This window comes from Colias croceus, chromosome 4, assembly GCF_905220415.1.
Source record: "Colias croceus chromosome 4, ilColCroc2.1".
Lineage (NCBI taxonomy): Eukaryota > Metazoa > Arthropoda > Insecta > Lepidoptera > Pieridae > Colias > Colias croceus.
Window position 1 is genome coordinate 4,862,859 of NC_059540.1, and position 19,794 is coordinate 4,882,652.

Below are 19,794 nucleotides of genomic sequence, written 5' to 3' on the forward strand. Positions count from 1 at the left end.
TCAGTTACTTTGTTTAAATTAATTGAAAAATTATTACATATTTCTGAATTTGAAATAGACATTTTGTAGGTAGGAATTAAGGTCATACGAAGCGTGACTAATACAATCCGTAAATTGTCTATTAAATCGTTTATAAAACGGAGAAATTAATGCGATCAGCGTGGGAGCTGAGATGGGACAATGTTCGAAGCGTTCGTGCTGGGAATATCAATAGAAATAAAGTAGAACCTTGTTCCTTGATAGTCCTAGCAGCGCACGACCCATGATTTACATTTAGCGATTTTGTTTAAGCGGATTTTATGACTGAAAAGTAAGTAAATAAAAGTAAGTAATAATTTGTTAATGTGTATAGAAAAAGTTGTGTACCAAAGCAATATAAACATTCGGATGTAAAGTAATTAATGGAACTTGTTGGGCAGTATACAAGACATGTAACAGTTATAAATCCATACCTTGAATGTGCCGTCCCTACACTCACAGAATCAAAACGCTCGAACGTGAACAAATTGATTGACTCGGCGTCCGATTGGTAATAACGCATGCTAAACATATTAGCCGAACGGAAAATGGCATCAGCAGACGCCCTACCTCGTGTGGAAGTTCATTCAGCTGACACTTGCACGTAAGTGATTGTTGCAACCAATCAAATCCTTAATTGACATAGCTGGAACGTCAAATGAACTCGTAAACTAGTTTACCTAAAAACTACAGGAACCGTTGATTTCCAACTAGCCTCCGATTTTGATTTGAAAAGATAACACCGAGCTCTCAGTAAAAAGGGCGAATGCTAAAACAATTTATCGTACGTAATCCCGGAGTGTCAGATGATAATAAGAGTGACATTTAGAACGGACTGGCGCTGGTTAATTCTGAAGCGGCAGTGGCGACCGATTGTGACATGAACTAAACCCTGTTGCCACCAGTAAAACCCATCAGGTGCGGGTACAATCTAATATCATCCCAGCCCTGACTAGACGCTCGCTTAATTCAATTTGTTTTATAACAGGATTGCAAGATAATTTCAGTTTATATTCAATCAAGTAATCTGTCATCTACATAAATCGAGATCAACGCTGAAACAGCGATGTAAATGCGAAGTGTGAGTTTTTATTACGACAGAGACGAAGCCATTAGCTAAGAATACAAACGGTACTATTCCATTAAAACTAAGCGATCCATATCCCGACAGAATGAACGCAATTATTCGCATTCAGTCAACAAAGACATGGGAGAGCTGCACAAAGAGACCATTTCATAAGTTAAAGCGTACTGACGATAGTTATCTGAGCGCAACTAGTGATGCAGTAAATCCTATGAGCGTACTTCGAAACTATCCCTTCTTACGTCTTTGCAATGTGAGCTCCTGCCGCCGGTTCACAAATGTTTTTACTCTCAATGTATTTAGTTTTCAGTATATATGTCAAGAAATACTTATTCTTGATAAATTGGACGGAAGACATTGCTATTTTCTGAAATTAATACATGTATCTTTCATCCTGAATATCGTTCTCAAAAATCGCGCGGTATTAAACATCTCTAGTTTATTCCATGTTCGTGTAATAAACTGCGGGCAAAACGCCTTTTCAATATTTTAGAGTTATGACAAAATAGATTGTAAAGCAACTCCCTGCGAGGATAGCGGCCGAGAGAGGAAAGTAAGACGATTAATCCCACAAGGCACAGCAGGGAGAATTTATTATAAAACGATTTCGTCCGAGCCTTTAAAATGCACCGGTGTATTCAGCGGTGCTATCGGTGCGGTTTACGCGAAGATATTTATGCTATTCCCTCGTTTATTACGTCCGACGTACTTTATTGGAATAAAATTGTTTTGGTTATTAGACGTTCGTTGGTGTATTAATTGGATTTAACGTCGTTTTTATTGTTTTGCATAGAGAGGTGTTTTGTAAGGTTGAATATGAATGTGACGTATGACTCTATATTATATTAACTTTTTATTATATTAATTGCTACATTTTGAGCTAATACATTGCGTGATTGATGATTGATCTTTTTGTACGGTTAATTATCTAAATCAGTAATTAAATATTGTACTCTTAAAATTATAAATATCGTAGAGCTTTTTAAGCTTCGATATTTCAAACTACCACCACCACTTAAAAAAAAATAAAAACCTATGACATCAGAAATATTAACGATGCTTAAGTAAATATATGAATTATTTCCATTAGCGATGGAACTATGAACCAAAATATGGTACATAGACTCATAGTCAATGGTTCAGAGATCGCGTGATACACTGATCGTATGTATTACATATTATAGCCCGTCTAAGTAGTCACGTTAAAGGTTAGTCAACGTTATCGATTATTTCACGTTACTTTAGTAGTTATTAGACGAAAATGTCAGGAACCCACCGGCGTAAATGCCATTCCTATAAATCGACACAATATTTGTAATATATTAGAGGTAGGCTGAGGTAGGATTTAATCGGGCAGCGAATAACCCTAGTTAATTTTTTGATAATAATTTTTATTAATAAACCAAAACTAGAACAGAACATTCATTTTTAACGTGCAAAATTTAAATAGCAAATGAATATAATAAACTTACAAATCTAATATAAATCTAATAAATATTTACGCATAACACGAGCTGCGGTATTTCTGATTATTAAAATAACATTCAATTTGCGCGATTCGTTTCAAGTACCTAACTATGCCATGATATTGTTACTTAATGCGATATGTCACTGTCAAATTAATGACACTAAACTGACTTTACTGTACGTGTATCAGCCACAGTGACATTTCTAAACATGAGGACTTCGAATGGTTCTGACATTTAGTAAGTATTTTAGCGACCTTGGCTGTAATGCTTAGTAAGCATGAGGGTTTCGAACTACCAATTGTTTAGAAGAGCTTCTTGCGTGTAATGTATAAGGGATTAATGGGACTGGAAACGTATTTAAGATAAATATTTTGACTTTTATTTAGTACAAGCGAAATTACGGATAAAAAGGAACGTTATAATAAATTGGCAGATATAACTCTGACTGTGATTTGATTCAATATTATGCTTGAAGTTCTGTTTCTAATTAAGGCGATCTAACCCAATTATAAACGTATCTACACATCTTGATCAGTGAAACGATAAATTTCCGAGCATTCCGCAAACTCGATCGAAATGATATAGGAGCGCTTGAAGGAAGAAGAAACTGTTTGCAACTATCTAGACACGATACGAAAGTTTTGAGAAAGCACATACAGCGGGGTGGTGCGGGGTGCGGGGAGCGGGGTGCGGGCAAGTGACGTCACTGCTGACGGTGTAAATAATTGCTCTGTCGAACACACCTGCCGGCGAAAGAAAATTAAGCGAAACGCAATTTGACTGAGTGATAAAGCACCCAGAGCGTTGGATCTGTTTAATGAGGAGTTACGAACGAAAAATTGCTCCTGATTAATTTATAATCTCATTTCCATTATTAGCGCCTGCCGTTAATTGCTCGTTAATAATTATCTCTTATAATGTTGGTTGAGCCTTAGTTGTATTCAATGAAATATTTATTTGGGAAACAAAGTGCTTTTACTTTGTTTCACAAAGTGAAGCATTGCTTTATTTCACGTGAGTGATTCGATGTGAAAATATCCATAATGTATTGATTTGTCACTGATTTGCTTTAATGTATCAAAATAATAATACAAGAGCTAACAAATGAACGTCGGCAAAATAGACCCATTTAAAATAATTATACACGGCCAAAAATTGAGGTAAAACTGCTAAAGGTAACACCGGCATCGTTGGTGTTTATTGACAAATTCATAAACATTGACTCACGTATGAAATGACGCTCATACACCCGAGCGGGAACGAGCAAACATGTATCATATTTTCATGGGATTCTAATAAAAATAAAGTGGATGGCCGAAAGCGGTCTAATTTAATACGAGCCGTGGACAGGTCGTCATGCGGGTGATGTACTTTTCATTTTATTGCTCAGGAGAGTGAGTGAATGCGCAAATGTTACAGGCGTTTGTCAGCTGTTAAACAGTTTTGTTATTGCCTGACGAACATCGCTCCGCCTATTTGCATAATTGAACGGCCACTTGGAAGCACCAGCATTGTTATACTTTGCCGTACCATTTGTCAGATTCGTCGTATCATTTATGCATGTAGCTCATAACGAGAGACGCGCCGTTTTTCTGGACTATTCATTATGTAGCCTTTTGTGTTGTTTGCTATTAAGCGACCACTCGGCTTAAGAACGGAGCTTAGAGAAACATGTAGCGTTATGTCAACTTATCTTCCCACACAACCGCAATTTTGTCAAAGACTAAAAGAACACAGTCTGAAATATACGTCCTAAAAGAAAATTCTTATTTTCGGCGCTGCAACAATGAAAATGCACGTCGTAATAATATTGGGAAAGTGTTATAAACAAAATGAGGAAGTTGTTACACTGTTTGTTACGTAACGGTACTTATAAGATATGATCAAAGATCATTTTAATGAATCACTAAAATTTTATACGGCATTAAAATTCTTACTTGGAGTTTTAGCTGACAATCTAGAAAGAAGTTTTAATTATCAATGAAACGTAATCCGTTTTGTTTGTAGAATAACTGGGTGAGCAGGCAACTAGTGATCAGAACTAACAATAAAATCGCCATAAAATCTTGAAGTAGTACACAGAATGTAAGCGCTATCTAGCAGGCGTAAATTTTTAATGGCGCAAACCACTCGGAGCGTCTGTAAGAATCTCCGATTTTAAACTGATGCTTTTACAATTTGTTACGGGAATAGTTGTCGAATACACGTTAAATATAAAATAGTTACTTTTTTGTTATTTCTCGATATCTGAGCAATACATACAATCATTTATTATTAAGAGTATGATTTAATTGATTTTAAATGCTAACAATGAATTCATTACAAACAGGAAATGGAGCAAGGCATTTTCATTGACTCTAATACTGTCTTCAATATGAAAATAGTATGAACACGAAAGTAAATAAAATGGACAATTAAATTTGATGAATGATAAATATTGTGAGTATTACATTCCATTTGGTGGTCTATACAAATACGGAATAATATTTTGGATATTAAAAATATTTTCGTTGAAAATCCTCCAACCATACAATATAAATATTGAAACCTTTGATAAACAAAAACACATTTAATAAATAGAAACGGTATATTTCCGACGCAAATTAAAATTCGTGTGTCGTCACACAACAAAACATCTGTTATATAATTTAAAATTCTGAACCTTTATGAATAGGTGGGCTCTTTCAAGTAAATGTTTTGATATTTTCCTAAGTAAAAGCGAAATTAATCGAAAGACCCTTGCGGACATCAATACGGCCGGGGGCCATTGTTAACAATGATTACAATAATGTTTTTCGAGGCAAATGTTAATTTTTATTACCGCTACACCCATTTATTTCGCACTTTGAAGTGTTTTGTTGTTTCACAAAAGTCTTTTTACAATATTATCTATGTAAATTGAGAAAAAGTGGAACGCCGCAAGAAATGAGAGCTTATTATTTGTTGTTTTGAGTCGATATAATATAGTTAATGGGTAGTATAATGAGGTGTATGATTGGCTTGTAATGAGCTAGTTGGGAAAGCTTTGATTGACGTTTTTAATTTACATGCGAAGTTTAAGGGTGAACTGTGAGGCGCCTGGGCCCGTCAGTTCGGACAGGAAACGGTCAGGTCCTCGGGGCTAGTCACCATATAGTTTGATAGTTTCGCTTATAGCGAGCCGGAAATTTTACTACACGGATTTAAATCGTTACGGAAATTAAGTATGTGTAATTAGATTTAGATTCTTATCTATTTTACAAAATTTTAACGCATTGTAGAACAAATTTCTCTTTCATAGCCACTTTAAATTATTGTCGGCACGTTAATAGGTTTATCTTTTAAACAAAAGTTTCGTCATGAAAATAAATGCAAACATAAATTGAAATCTTTATTCATTAAACTCACGTAATAAAACTGCGTATTTATAATGAAATACAACCGACAATTGTGCAGAGATTACAATATAAGGTTGTACACAAAAATGTTGAACAAATTCCGTTTTAACACATGATATACTTCGCTAACATTTCAGTTTTTATTGCCAGTACTACATCTGTCAGTTTTCATCAGCGATGGCAACTGGATGTGAAAATGTATAAAATAATGTTACGAAACAACAGTACGAATATACGCTAACATCAAACACGTCACATAACGGGCTTTAATTTACAGAACTATTATCGCCAACACAGCTCACTTCGTATCTCATCGCAAATATTTTCATTTAACATTAAAATGCTAAGTTCGTTTCCTATGCGGTAATTAAATGACACTACGATAATCAAGTATGTAAATGACAGATCTAAATGTTCGACCACGTTCCATTCAAATTACTTTTGTGTAGAATCCACTAAGTGAGTGTCGGACCAGCCACGACACCCGCCTACAACTCGAGTAAGATTTGAATACGGACGTGGCATGTTCAAAGTATTTTGTGTTATACACATAACGAAGTAGAGTTCACATTAAATTGACGCGCAAAGTGGTGTTTCAGTCGTTATTCGCTTGATACTAGTCAATTATAAGCTTCTATTCGATTTGATGCCCGCTACGTCCCTCGAGCCCTTTGCTCGCTTTGGCCAGCAAAGTTTAAATTAATTCTCGATTGATACATCACATTCCGGCATTTCTGTGATTTTTAAACACCCTCCGGGTACTATTTTCCGTAATGTGTATCGAAAAAAGATTAATCGCATTGGAACATTTGTACAAAATAATAAAATCACATCGTTTATTTCATTATCTTCGGACTTCATAAGGTGGAACAGTATTTACTTTCAAAAGTTTTATCTACAAAAATGTTTTCTATATAAATAACATTATGGTTTACTTTGATCTGATAACATCAAGAATCAATTTGAGGACGAGTGTTTTATAACGCCAATTTATTTTGATGTTAGACGTATATTAATAGAGTTTTAATTCATTGTCTAATCACTAATGTATTCTCAATACTTGTACATTTTCGCGTGTATTAACAGAACATTTTGAGATTGATAGACTGAAAAATAATATGTGAACAAAGTTAAAACGCGTCGTGAATCTTTTAGATGTCGCGGTTGGCGCAATGCAATGTAACTCCCAGTATTTTATGCAAATCCATTGGACAGTTGATACACGCGATCGACTGGGCAAATTCGCAACGCATCGAGTGACGTTTAATTGGCAAGTCAGTAAATTCAGTTAATACAACGACGCTATCACAATACTACGATTTGAACTGTCATACCCCGCGTTCAAATAAACTTAATTCAATACTTCCACGTAAAGGGTCACGGTCGTATTGCGTGTAAATAGTTAATCGAAATTGTTTTATGAAAACGAATTGGGAGATTAATATTCAGTAGTTATTGGATCAACGTTTTTATTGGATAATAATGCACAAACGGCCCCAGTAATTGGACGCAGTTTTTGACGTTTAAGCTGCGCCGTATTTAATAATAGCCGTAACCCATGATATCGATCCGATTTTATTGAGATTTCACCTCTATTTTGAATCTGAAATTAATATTTTTAGCCAACTACAAAGCGGAACACCATTTGAAATATTATAAACATTTGTTACGTAGTTTAAAACTTGAAGAGAGATACCCGTACTAAACTGAATTTATATTACTACTAGGATAATTATTTTTGTGCGGTTAAAACAGAGGAGGGTGATATGATAATTACGAGACTCGTGCGGGCTCATCTCTTGCACCTGTTGCCTCTGACTTTAACTAAAATTTAGTGCGATACGTGTTAGTATCCCGCCTTACGCGACACTTGTGTATAATTTCGTCGGTAACCGATATTACAGAACAACCAGGCTGCGACACTGATAGGGTAAAAATTATTTTCCATGTAACATGATGTTCTACACGTTATTCCTATTTATTTAGATATTTTTGAACATTCAATGGTCGATATAATGAGCACTAGAAACAGTTCTCTATTTTATTTTTACAGCAATTTGATTGTTTCGTTACAGTCTTTGTTTAAGGAGTTTGTATGAGTGTCACGTTGCCTTAACTTTATAGTTAGCGTCACCTAAGTGCAACACGGCACCGCACGTAGCGGACAAATTCGTCTCTACAGTGGTTGCATTGCATCAAGCCAGACTTTACGGTGTCTCGCTTATGAACCAACTGAATAGGTGTCTCTAAAACTTTCGGAGGATCGCTACATTGCTAACTAAATGGAGACTACGACACCAGAGATGTTCTCGAGGGCGGCGCCTTTACACCCATTTATGTTAGACGAGTGAAATATAACTGAAATTCCAATACCGAAAATGTATATTACACCGAATCCTTAGAAACTGACAATGCGGGGATGTCTTAAGAGCCTCCGGCTAGGTGAGGGTAGGCGCGAGTCGAGTTTGTTACATAAAAATCGCGTTATCTCGACCGAGGTCGACAGATTACTTTCTTGTTAAGAGGATGAAACAAGACTTTCATTCGTGAAGAAAATAAATAATAACATTTTATTTAATTTTCCGTACAATGAGTCTGATTAAATCTTTTATGGGCGTTATTTAATTTAAACTTGCCGAGATGGTAAAATTTTACTCCTTCGTAATTAAAGTTATATCTGGAGACGGCCAGAGTTTATTTAATAAACCGAAAATGATTAACAAGTTTTATTATTTTATTAACTCCTGGCGCTGTAACTTTAGCGCGCTCGTGTTGCATATACGGCGTTGTCACAATAAAAAATGCCCAAAAAATATAATTCGCTGGCATGTACCGGAATTTTATTAACACCGGCGCCCGTGTACCGAACAATTCACTTTATGCTCGAAATTGTGCAAAAGTAATCAGCCGATTTATACCTCTCGGCCCCGGAATGATCTCTCGGTTGTGGCGGCAAACACGCAATTTGTCCTGAGCGTTAAATCGACCGCAAACAAAACGGGCGGTGGCGCTCACGCCATCCCATCATTCACCTGTGGTCACCAATGATAATGAGATGGACCTACTGTTCAACATATTAGACTGATTGCAACTGTGCAGCGGAGCGCCTGGCCGACGACCACACCTCGCCCGATCGCATCGCCCCGTGATGGATCACCAATTCCAAATATGTATGTTATATGTTAATTCATTACCGCAGGTATTACATTATACGAAAATAATGTGGTCGCGATGATAAATGGTGATAAAAACTATAAATTAATGCAATGACTTTGGATAAAACGGACTGTTGTTCATGACAACGTAATGGACGGAAATAATGCATATTATTCAATGCGAATGTAATTTATTTAATAAGTATTTACATTTATAGAATTATTACTACTTAATTGAATTAAAAGGTAATATTTTTACTTTTATCTTGTGCTGCTCGCCTGCCCCTTTAACCAATTTTGCAAAACATCCTCAAACTTTAACTCAAACATGATTGCTTACAATCTTATCACACCGTTCCACATAAGGTAGGCGGGAGTACATACGCAAGGCTCTAAAGTGTTTAAATCGTGGCTCACAGCAGCGCACCTCGGTTACATAACTCAAGTGTGGTCAGCAAGGTAATGAGATGGGACTGTGACCCCGTTCTATTGTCTAGTTGCTACGCAGCGACACAGCCCTCTAGAAATAAGTCGACCACATAATCTGTCAAAGTTACGGGAACACACCGCATAATAGTAGGGAATGCGATTGCAGCGTAAAGAAATTAATTTATTAGCATGAGAATCAGAGGCTTTGCATAACGACACGAATGGAATTTTACGATCCGGTTACTGAGTTAGTAATCCGCTTATATTTTGTTGGATATAGTCATGCATTTAAAAATATAACATTTTTTTTCTGTATCCAAAGAAATGGATAATAATTATCATCATTTTAAATTAATCATTAACTTCTACGACATAGTTTGATAGTAAAAGTTGTAAAATGATGTGTGTTGTAGAAAAATTGACAAAATTAATATAACCACATAAATCCACACATTTATTCCATAAAATATGTAAAAGAATTAGCAACGCGTGGAAGATAAACCTAGATGTTCTTTTCTACCAATTTCTCTGCAAACCTTTGTCATTTATCCCGTCAGAATTGTCAAAAACATAAGCTTAGAGAACGGCTGCACATTTTTTATTCATGACGATGATATCGGCTTGGATTCAGTTAAAGCAAATAGAATTATACTTTATACTCAGGATATACGCTTTAATTTTGTGTGTACTGAGAAAGGATAGGTCCACTTTATATAGTCTGTTAACTGTCGTGCGCAGACAACCGCTATATCAGCGGGGATGCCGATACGATTTATTTTACTCCTTATTCTATGTCAATTTAAATCCTGGAGAATTTTTTGCTGCGCATTTCTCATTAACAATGTTCTTTTCAAACAATATTCAGTTTTATGTGACGATAAATACATTTTTCAAATAACTTCTACTCAAATATGTATCCATAATTTTTTAAATTTTTTATGTAAATGCTATATTTAAAAGAGGTTGAACGTGCTACGTCTATACAAGTCTGCTATCTTCCAATGTGATATGAAGTCAATAAATCAACAAAAAATTATTAGAACGATTTATAAGAATTTTAATTTGATAAATGGAAAAATAATTAAATGGGCATTTCAATACAAACTTCAGGGAAACAATTCTTAGATTACCCTAAACACTCCCTTAGCGATTTCAATATAAGTATTGTTAAATTTCTCGTCAAAATTTCTGCGCTGCCAAGTTATCGATACATTATACAGTAAATCCAATAAGGACGAAAATATCTTCATTCTGTGTAACGGTATTGCTGGTGACAGTAAATTATTGGGGGTCATAAATAAAAGTAATTGTTCCAAGTGGCCGAGGGATTTTTTCCATAATTTCATTATAAAAAAAGTTGAGGGCACGCTCGGAATAACATTCGGGTATGTCCACCAAGTTTGGTGATCACCCACAGGGCAATGATCCAAGGGGATAACATAAAGAGATTTTCGAGACATCGTCTTCCTACTAAATTAACGGGATAACGCTCTTTAGACGCTAAGTTTTACCGGGTGTAATTAACTTGGCCTTAGTAATTAAGATGGTTAATAAATGGGTGCGTAGTAAGTCGCTTTGAGATAATTATGTCAGGAATCCTTTAATATAAGCAAAATAAGCGAGCTTCCTGCACTAACATTGCGAAATTATAACAGTAACACTATTATGTTGATATTTTAGGGTACACCTTTGTGTTATTATTAACGTTTAGTTGGGAATAATACTTTCTCAAATCAAGGACTGTTCAATTATTTAATGTTTATTTTATTTAATAAAATCTGCCGTATTTCTATGAGGCAATAAAGTACAAATTGCTTTACGCTATGTCCACTTTTGGAACTTGAAAACTCTACCAACTAAATATAAGAGCGTAATTAAAATAATATGGCCATATTACAAGTTTAAGTACCCTCGATGGCCCGCAATAAATCATTGAAGTATCTTATACGTGTACCTATTAAGAACGTTTACGACTTTCTAACATCGAAAACTTTGAAGAACGAATTTCTCATAACTAAAAATGAATAACTAAAGGCCAAATAGCCGCTATTATGCTTTTCATAGTTTATGAAATGTTTTGGTAATGTATGTTATGTAAAATACTTACATATGCTAAGGTAAAAGATTTAAAAGTGATTATTATCTGTGAGTGATTATTATATAAAAAAGAACCTATCAATTTCATATTATTATAAATGGGCAAGGGTATTATCGCCCTCGGTGGGAGCACGTAAGTAATAACGATGAAAAGCTGTCGTCAAATGATACAAAGCAGTATGAAACTATTGGTGCCATAATTACAACACTATTGCCTCATTTGTTGGACGAGTGCTTCGCTTATTGTTCGAACGTCTGACAATGTAAAGCGCTCGATATTTTCCGGTCTTAGAATGAATGACTTTTCAATTGCTACCACTCTAATGGGAAGTGGGTTTTCACTATGTCATTTCCCGTACTTACGACTTTTTAAAGCATTCCTTTTGGGACGTTCTTAGTAGGAAATGATTCGCCGAAACACATTACTAATGTGTATTGTGGAAGCGCCAAGTCTTTAATGCCTGAATAGCAACCTATTCGTGGTTCAATTTATTGCCATCCGTTCTTAAAGAGCCATTGTTGAGAATCCAATGAAATTATATCGAGATATTACGGTTCTATCGTAATACGATTTCGTTTTATCATTAAATTTTTCATTGTGATAAACAACTATTGAGTTTTAATCCATTTTCAATACTTCAGTTTTCTCTTTAGGTTTAACGATATTACTGTGTTGTTTATGATAGTCGAAATGTATACTTGACTATGTTTATTAAATATAAAGCAGTTATGATAAAATATTCATTTTTTCTAAAAATAAAATATGTCTACTAAAATATAAGTAAAACTCCACATCATTAATTTGGGATAACAGTACGATCTAAAACATTGAAAGAGCGCAAACTTCGGTACGTTTTCACTGTCTATACAAAATCCTTCTGTTGTCAAGCCCCCGAGGTAATACCCATAGATACACAAGTGGACAGTTTCGCAAATGGCTAGGAGATATCTAATGTTGGGAACAGAGATGTGTTAAAATACTTCCTCGTATTTTCTATACCACTTCTCGCCGCGACTCCCGAGAGGGAAGTCTTCAGCTGATGTGTGAATAGTCTTATAGTAAAATAGAACTAGCTTTGCTATTTAAATAGAAACTTGTCGTTCTCAAAAGGTGATTTTTGAGGCAATTTCGTCTTTAACTCTGTGATAGTTCACGCACGTATTTGCGTACCTACTGGGCTATGTTTTGAAATTTATACCTCTAAATTAGTAGAATTTATGTTGAAGAGTTAATGTGATTACTGAATAGTCCCAAGAGTTGGGATTTCGCTTTAACTCTTATACATTGCGTGCTGCATCCTCAACCGCGTCTCGAGGGACGTCGGTCGAACTGAATTGGATATTGTATCGATGTTTTAACTCACTTCCATGAACTCCCGTTATTGTACATATTATTAAGTGGTAGCAATTTAGCTCAGGAAAATATGTGATAACGTTTTATCTAATTAGAAAAATATTTAAGGACTGTTTAATTATAAAAGGCTAAAAGTAATCAATAATAAATAACTATTTATTTTTTATCATCGTATACTTTTAATCTAGTAATAGGCATGGAGTAAATTAACAATTCTATTGGTTAATAAACTCCACTTCCCAAACGTCCTAAGATAAAATAAGACTACTTGAAATGAACATAACTTTAAACTGAATTAATTGTAATACGCGTATTATTAGTGAGGGCGGTGGTTCCACGCAAGGTACCCGTACACCTAAGCCCGGTGTATTCTCGTCTCCCGCCGGAGCCACGTGCTGCCACTTAGCAATGAATAAACATCTCACTGTACTCCCCAACGACTCTTATAAACAAAGGAATAAAGACCAAATTCTTTTGTTCGCAGCTCCAAATAAAATAGCCGAGTTCCCGACAGAGAGCTCCACTTCAGAAGCTTTCCTACTAGGTATTAGAATTGCCTCGACATGTACAAAAATAGTGAATCGAGGCGCGCTGTAAATTGAATTGTATACGAAGAAATAAAGTTTCTAGATTTAAGTAGTGTTAAAGCGCAATTAAATACCGTTTCGAATACACAAATGAAATTGGAAAATTGTATCCGAGAGAAAAATAAAACGAACGCGTAAAAAGGATAACGGAGGTGAAACAAAAGCTTTATGACGTATGACGAAAACGATCATTTATGATTCACGCGATGCGCGTCTTTAGACAGCGGGCTGCGAATGAAATATAAATAAAACTGCTCGTATGCAAAGTGATAGGTAAAATTTACACGGTAGAGAGGCACGCACTGCTAGAAATACGTCCCTATGGCGTCGCGTACCTCGCCCGGCCAAATGGAATCCGCCCCACTGAGATTGGTTCCACTAGTTTTTTTTTCTTTAATATTTATGAACTTGTGTCTCACGTGTCGTTTTACCTTTCGTAATGGCATTTGCTTCAAGCCCCAGTTACGTTTTGAATGTCAATCCTACGACGGAACGGAAAGTTTGATTATTACATTGCGTGCGCCTCGGTAGCAATAGTTTTACGCTAGTTGCTTTCATGAAATTTTCCACCCTCGCCAATGTATTTAAATTTATATAATAAATGTTGTCTGTTGAAATTTGGTGAACATTCTATTTATTTAAGTAATTGCTATATATTTTAAGGATCTATATGTTTTAGACATTTGTTGCATTGACTAGAAATTAATTGAATAATTTCGCAGTCATCATCATACTTCAATAAATTATTTTTTGTAAAGGGTACCGGTCAGGAGGGGACACCTTTAATTATATTTTTTCACTGGTCACGACCGTAAATAAAATAAAGGGTGCTATTAAAAGCATTATTCGCGCATATTTAATGTAGTAAAAGGGTAAAAGGTTTCACATTTTTACAGATTCAACAGCTTTACATAAAAATCGCCTTTTAAATGAAGCTTCCATTCAACACGTGATTTATCGGTAAAAATCTACAGATTTGGGAACGAATAAAACAAAACAAAAGCCAAAATAAAGTTAAATAAGTTATGAGCCGGTGTAAAATATTAAGGGTTATTTTTGTCAAAGCACACTAAGCCAACATTATTTACATGAAACATAAATTCAGGATAGTATGAATATGAAACCTATAAAGAAATAAGAACGAAAACGCTAAACGAATTTGGGTGAATCGCCTCGTCTATATGATTTGATTTTCGGAATTAATAATTCAAATGGACAGAAATCGTCGTCTTATGGGGTCGAAGCGACCGGGCCCTCGTAGCGAAAAATAGATAATAAAATGTATTGAAATGGCAGCGGGCCGGCTTATCCGGTTGAAAGTCAATGAATATTTGATTTCAATTTTTTTTTCCAACGTCGCCGTGAAGTATTCACGCCATACCTAATTTGATTTTCGCCATTCCGGCCGTTCGCTGGGGCAGTTTGCATTCATATTCAGTATGAATACGCGTTTGGGTTGCCACTTGCCCGAGTTTGATACAAATAAACAGCGGATATTTTTACATTACTTACCAGAATGGCCCGACCCAACTGATTACGTTCAGGGGATAATAACTGACGTCCCTATAGAGGACATTACGGGCCTACATTAAACGGGTTACTTGTGATTCATATCATGATTTCATTTATCAATAGAGGTATAGATAAGCCGATCGAAAATAATTCTGCAAACGTAAGCTGATATTTTAGATTTAGCTATCGAATTTTTCTTAGTTCCTCTCACATTTTTTCTAATTACAAAGTGGAGGGGACCGCAAATATCATCCAAATGACACGCAAAGGGCGTGGATGTTAAAAGACCGTTAGCTTTGAACAAGAAATTTTATCTCTTGTAGTATTACTTTAACGCTGATTTTTGCTTGTTTCTGGCTGAAAGAGGATTCGTTTTTGCGAACTTGCATAAATGACGACGCAACGATATTCCACAGAGCCTAAATATTTGGGTCAACCTGTTTTTGTGTAATGAGAATTACAAAAGTAAATTTAACATTGCATTTTGTTGTAACCGCTTCAAGGGAACCTTTGTTAACAACAAAAGATGGTCGTCCTTGATACGATTTCGTGGATTTTGGTGGATTTTAATTAAAATCTTACGCGTTGGGAGTATAATGAAAACATCTGATTATATAAGTCCCCGTGCTTAGACGCACAGTTTATTTGTAAGCTCATGTTCAAATGGTCCTTGTTACCGAAATAATTTATGTTATCTTAGTTAATTTAATTAAAATATTTTACACGCAGATGTGATGTTTTTCAAATGAAAAATAATTGTGTATGTGAACTGAAGGTACAGATAAAAGAAAAAAATAACATAAAATGTTCATAAATGAGGCCCAAAGAGAACGTAGATAATCTGTGACCTATCTATACAGCAAGTTCTTTCAAGAAGGGCTCAAAGGTTATTTGCAAGAATAATGAGACTCTCGGATACAAAAGCTCTTCTATATACATTTTTATGTCAATAAGAATATCTTGAAGTCCTCTACAAAATTGAATAAATGGCAGTAGTTCATAAACTTAGCATTTTCCGTTCTCGTTAGATAATAGCGATATTGAAGAATGGTTTTATTTTGTGCATAAAAAAGGTAATATGTGCAATTTAAATATGGTTTCTTCATGCACGTTTTCATCTTACTACCTGTGAAATAAATTAGTCATCTAGAAATATATTTACATTAGCTGGCGGGTATTTTTGCTGCAATATTCCGCGTGGGTTTACGTGTATTTATCCGACGATACGACAAACCGATGTAATGAGGCGAGACGTGCATGAAACAATATTTTGTTTCCCTTGCGACATGCTAATTTAGATGGGGTTTGCATATCGTCGGGTTTGAGAGACTTGTTTATTAAAATGTACTGTAATAATAGAAATAACTCGTGGATCCGTATTTTAACGTCGTGTTTTATTAAAAGCTCGCATGATGAAATGTTTATAAAATCTGTAATATAAGTTGCTATCTATATCTTTATTTTATTATCATTATATACGTAGATGAAATAAGGTAGACGTGGACAGGTACTTCGGCATTTCCTAGTGACACTGTATTAAAAAAAAAATAAGTCTTACCTCTGTGCCTGTTGGTCTGTTTGTCGAACATGAGCATTGCGTCTTCAATCTGAAACAAACGATAAACAAAATTAAAATCTTGCTTGATTACGTTGAAATAGTGAAAAACGTGTTTGTCGTGCGCGATTTGCGCCCCGCCCAGGCAATAAAACACTCCGGTGCTGTAATAACGAATAAGCACCGTACAGAGTAAACCACACGCTGGAAATAAACTTTGATAAGCGGGGGCGAGCAGGTAATAACGTATTCATAGAGAAATAAATGGGAAGTCGGCGGTTAGGACACGAACAATACACGCGAGCAGATGCGCTGTCACCACTCATCTAACCCGAACGTATAAAATTTGGCCGCGTTCGTACGCTTTAAAACTCCCCGGTTGCGAAAAAATCCGAATTGCATTGCAATATTCACGGCGTATATACGCGTATTAAACATTCAGTTTTGCGTAAGGCGCGCAGGACCAAATTGTTCGCGTTAAAACAAGTGTTTGTAAAAAGTGGGCATACTTCGTTTGACAGGTGGCCTCCAGGGTTTTGTCTCGCAGTCGCTGTTTACCCCCAAGGGCGACATTACTCGCGGACCTCGACACACCCCCGATGATCGATGTCGAATACCCGTAACAGGTGACCTTTCCCTCAATTATTCTTACCTGTAGACGCGTTTGTTTAGTGGTGATTTGTTTGCGTGGGAATGCTAAGCTTTTATTTACGCGCGTACTGACAACCCTTTTTGCGGCGAACGAAAAATTTTCCGCAACATTTGATGAAATTGAGTTAGACCTCCTTGGGCTCGTTTACTTTATGTCCGTATTAGTGTATGTTTATAGTCTCGTGACGTAATACGTATTACAACACGCTAGGAAAATTTTAGACTTTGAATCAGTGTTCAGTCACAGGTTCAGTTAAGTAATTATTAAATAATTATTTCTCAGAAAACATACTTAAAATCGAAAGCGAAATACTTCAATCAAATAGAGAAATCAATCACATCAATTGATTTCTTTCTTGTATTTGTATTAATACTTAAGTATCGCTTTCAGCAGCTAAAATCTTTTGATACAAGTCGAAATAAATGGTAATATTGGCAAATTTGTACCAATAAATATCTTGATTGAAATGGATAGCAATTTGCTAATTAAACGTTGATTTGTTTTCAAATCTCAAACTAAATTTGCCGACACAATTAGGTATGTTTTTCAAAGCTAAATCGTAGAAACTAGATATTCTCATATTTCACAACATGCCGCTATTGAAAATGATATTCAATGCAGACATTTTAAGTTTAACAGTAAAACAAAACAAGAAGGCATTTACAATCTTTTTATTTAATTAAAAAATTGCATAAAGAAGCTATTTTATGACAAAGGCAAAGTATAAATTCACTGTCATTACTATTGTCCCCTTACATAACTTGAATAGCATCTTTCTAACAACATAATATTTTATTTAAAAATAACAAGGAAGAAATTGTATTGTAGACTGGATTCCCTTTTATAAACAATCTGTTTCTTCTTAACTTCATAACTCGAGTACTTTTCTCGTTTTATATTTAATCTTATATCTTGTGTCCCTGTTTAAGTTTCGTTTATAGCGTAAGTTGAGGACCTAAGTTTAAGTGGTCTGTTATTTATTATTTGCGCTCGATGTGTCTGATATTGTATGACGTAAAGTGAAACGGCCTATCCCTCAGTGCCAGTGAAAAGTCAACTTCGGAGTCACAATTTGAGTCACGTAAGTTGAAATGGACCTTAACAAGTTGTGCCTTAATAGGGACGTTTATGAACATATCGCTGCGTGACCAGTCTAATTAGGCCCTTAATATTCGGACAATGCGTTAACCCTCGTGTAGGTTTCTCCAATTTTGACATAAGTACAACAGCCCACGTACATAAATATTGTATAATTAAGGTAGCGAAATCTGCCCAGTTTATCATTAATCATTCGTAATTCGTGCAATGTTTTCTTCGAAATTACCCGAGATAAACGTGAATTGTAATGAAAACATGGTGTAATACGAAAAGTGATTACGCCGGGGTACAGTTTAAGGTAAGGAATACCCAAGGAGCAGTATCAATAAAGTCACACTTGTAACAATTTTCTCTAATGTCTGCTCATTTCTACTAAGCAGCCGGCTCTATTATTAAGCATTTTATTTAAGGGGAGATTCCCGCCACGTCCCCAGAGGTAGCTGTCGCATTAATTTGCGACGTAGGTACGCATTTAAGAGCTCCTACTAAACCTTAAATTTTTCACCGTTCTTTTGTCGTTTACGAGATTTGTGACGCTTCTACAGATTTTATACATTCTGATACTTTTCATGTCGCTTCATAATTATCCCTGTGTTTTCCAGACCAGTCGTTTTCTGTTTTATGCCTATTCTAGTCTTTTCTGGTGTAATTACATTTTGGTTTAGAGCTGAGATCTGACTAGTGACTACGCATTATGAAAGCTGGAAATTGAGTTTGTTCAATTTAATAATGTATAAGAATAGAACGTACCTGATTATTATAATATAAAAGGATATTATCAAGTGATAATTATTAAAAATACGTTGTTTTTATCCGTATGCTAAACTGAAACTTTTAAATAATTTATTGAATTTGTTTCACGTTTGAAGTTTCTTGTGTATTATTTGGTCTAAATGCATATAAATTAGTCTATAACAAAATAGAGTTGCCTACAACGGAATCAAAATAAACTACCAACATAACCCGACGTTATTAATCATTGACATGCAAAAATCGATTTATTTGTTCCGCGTCTAAAAAAGGGGTTTCATGCAACAGTAAATAGAAATTGCGAGTACACAAGCGATGAATTACGAATATCACATTCTGTACCGCAATCCATCAAAACCTACCGATATCATTCGTGCAGCAGCGTTTGTCGGAGTCTAATATGTGAACAAATTGTATGTTGGTGTGCGTTCTTTGTGTGTACGACGCATTGATTCGTAGGCGTGTGTGTGCGTGTGCTTAGAGACTGCACAATTAATGGGATAGGCGGTTGAGTCTCGGGGGCACGATAAAATATAATCAATATGCAAGCATGTCGTAGATGATGCATACGAGAAATCGCTTGGCAATTGGCATTTGATATGCAGAGTGCTGAGCCATTAGCAGATTTTTATAGAAACAACGACAATATCGTGTTCG

General features: G+C 35.4%; 1 protein-coding gene across 14 annotated transcripts in view; it reads right to left on the minus strand.

The window, feature by feature from the left end:
- The window catches only part of LOC123691161 (RNA-binding protein Musashi homolog Rbp6), a 390,351-nt gene that overhangs the window by 87,210 nt on the left and 283,347 nt on the right, over positions 1–19,794 (minus strand). For all 14 annotated transcript variants that reach the window (XM_045635427.1, XM_045635429.1, XM_045635425.1 and 11 more), the window contains one exon: positions 16,641–16,689. In XM_045635427.1, the coding sequence (XP_045491383.1) occupies positions 16,641–16,689 (49 nt within the window). The remainder of the gene's footprint in view (positions 1–16,640; positions 16,690–19,794) is intronic.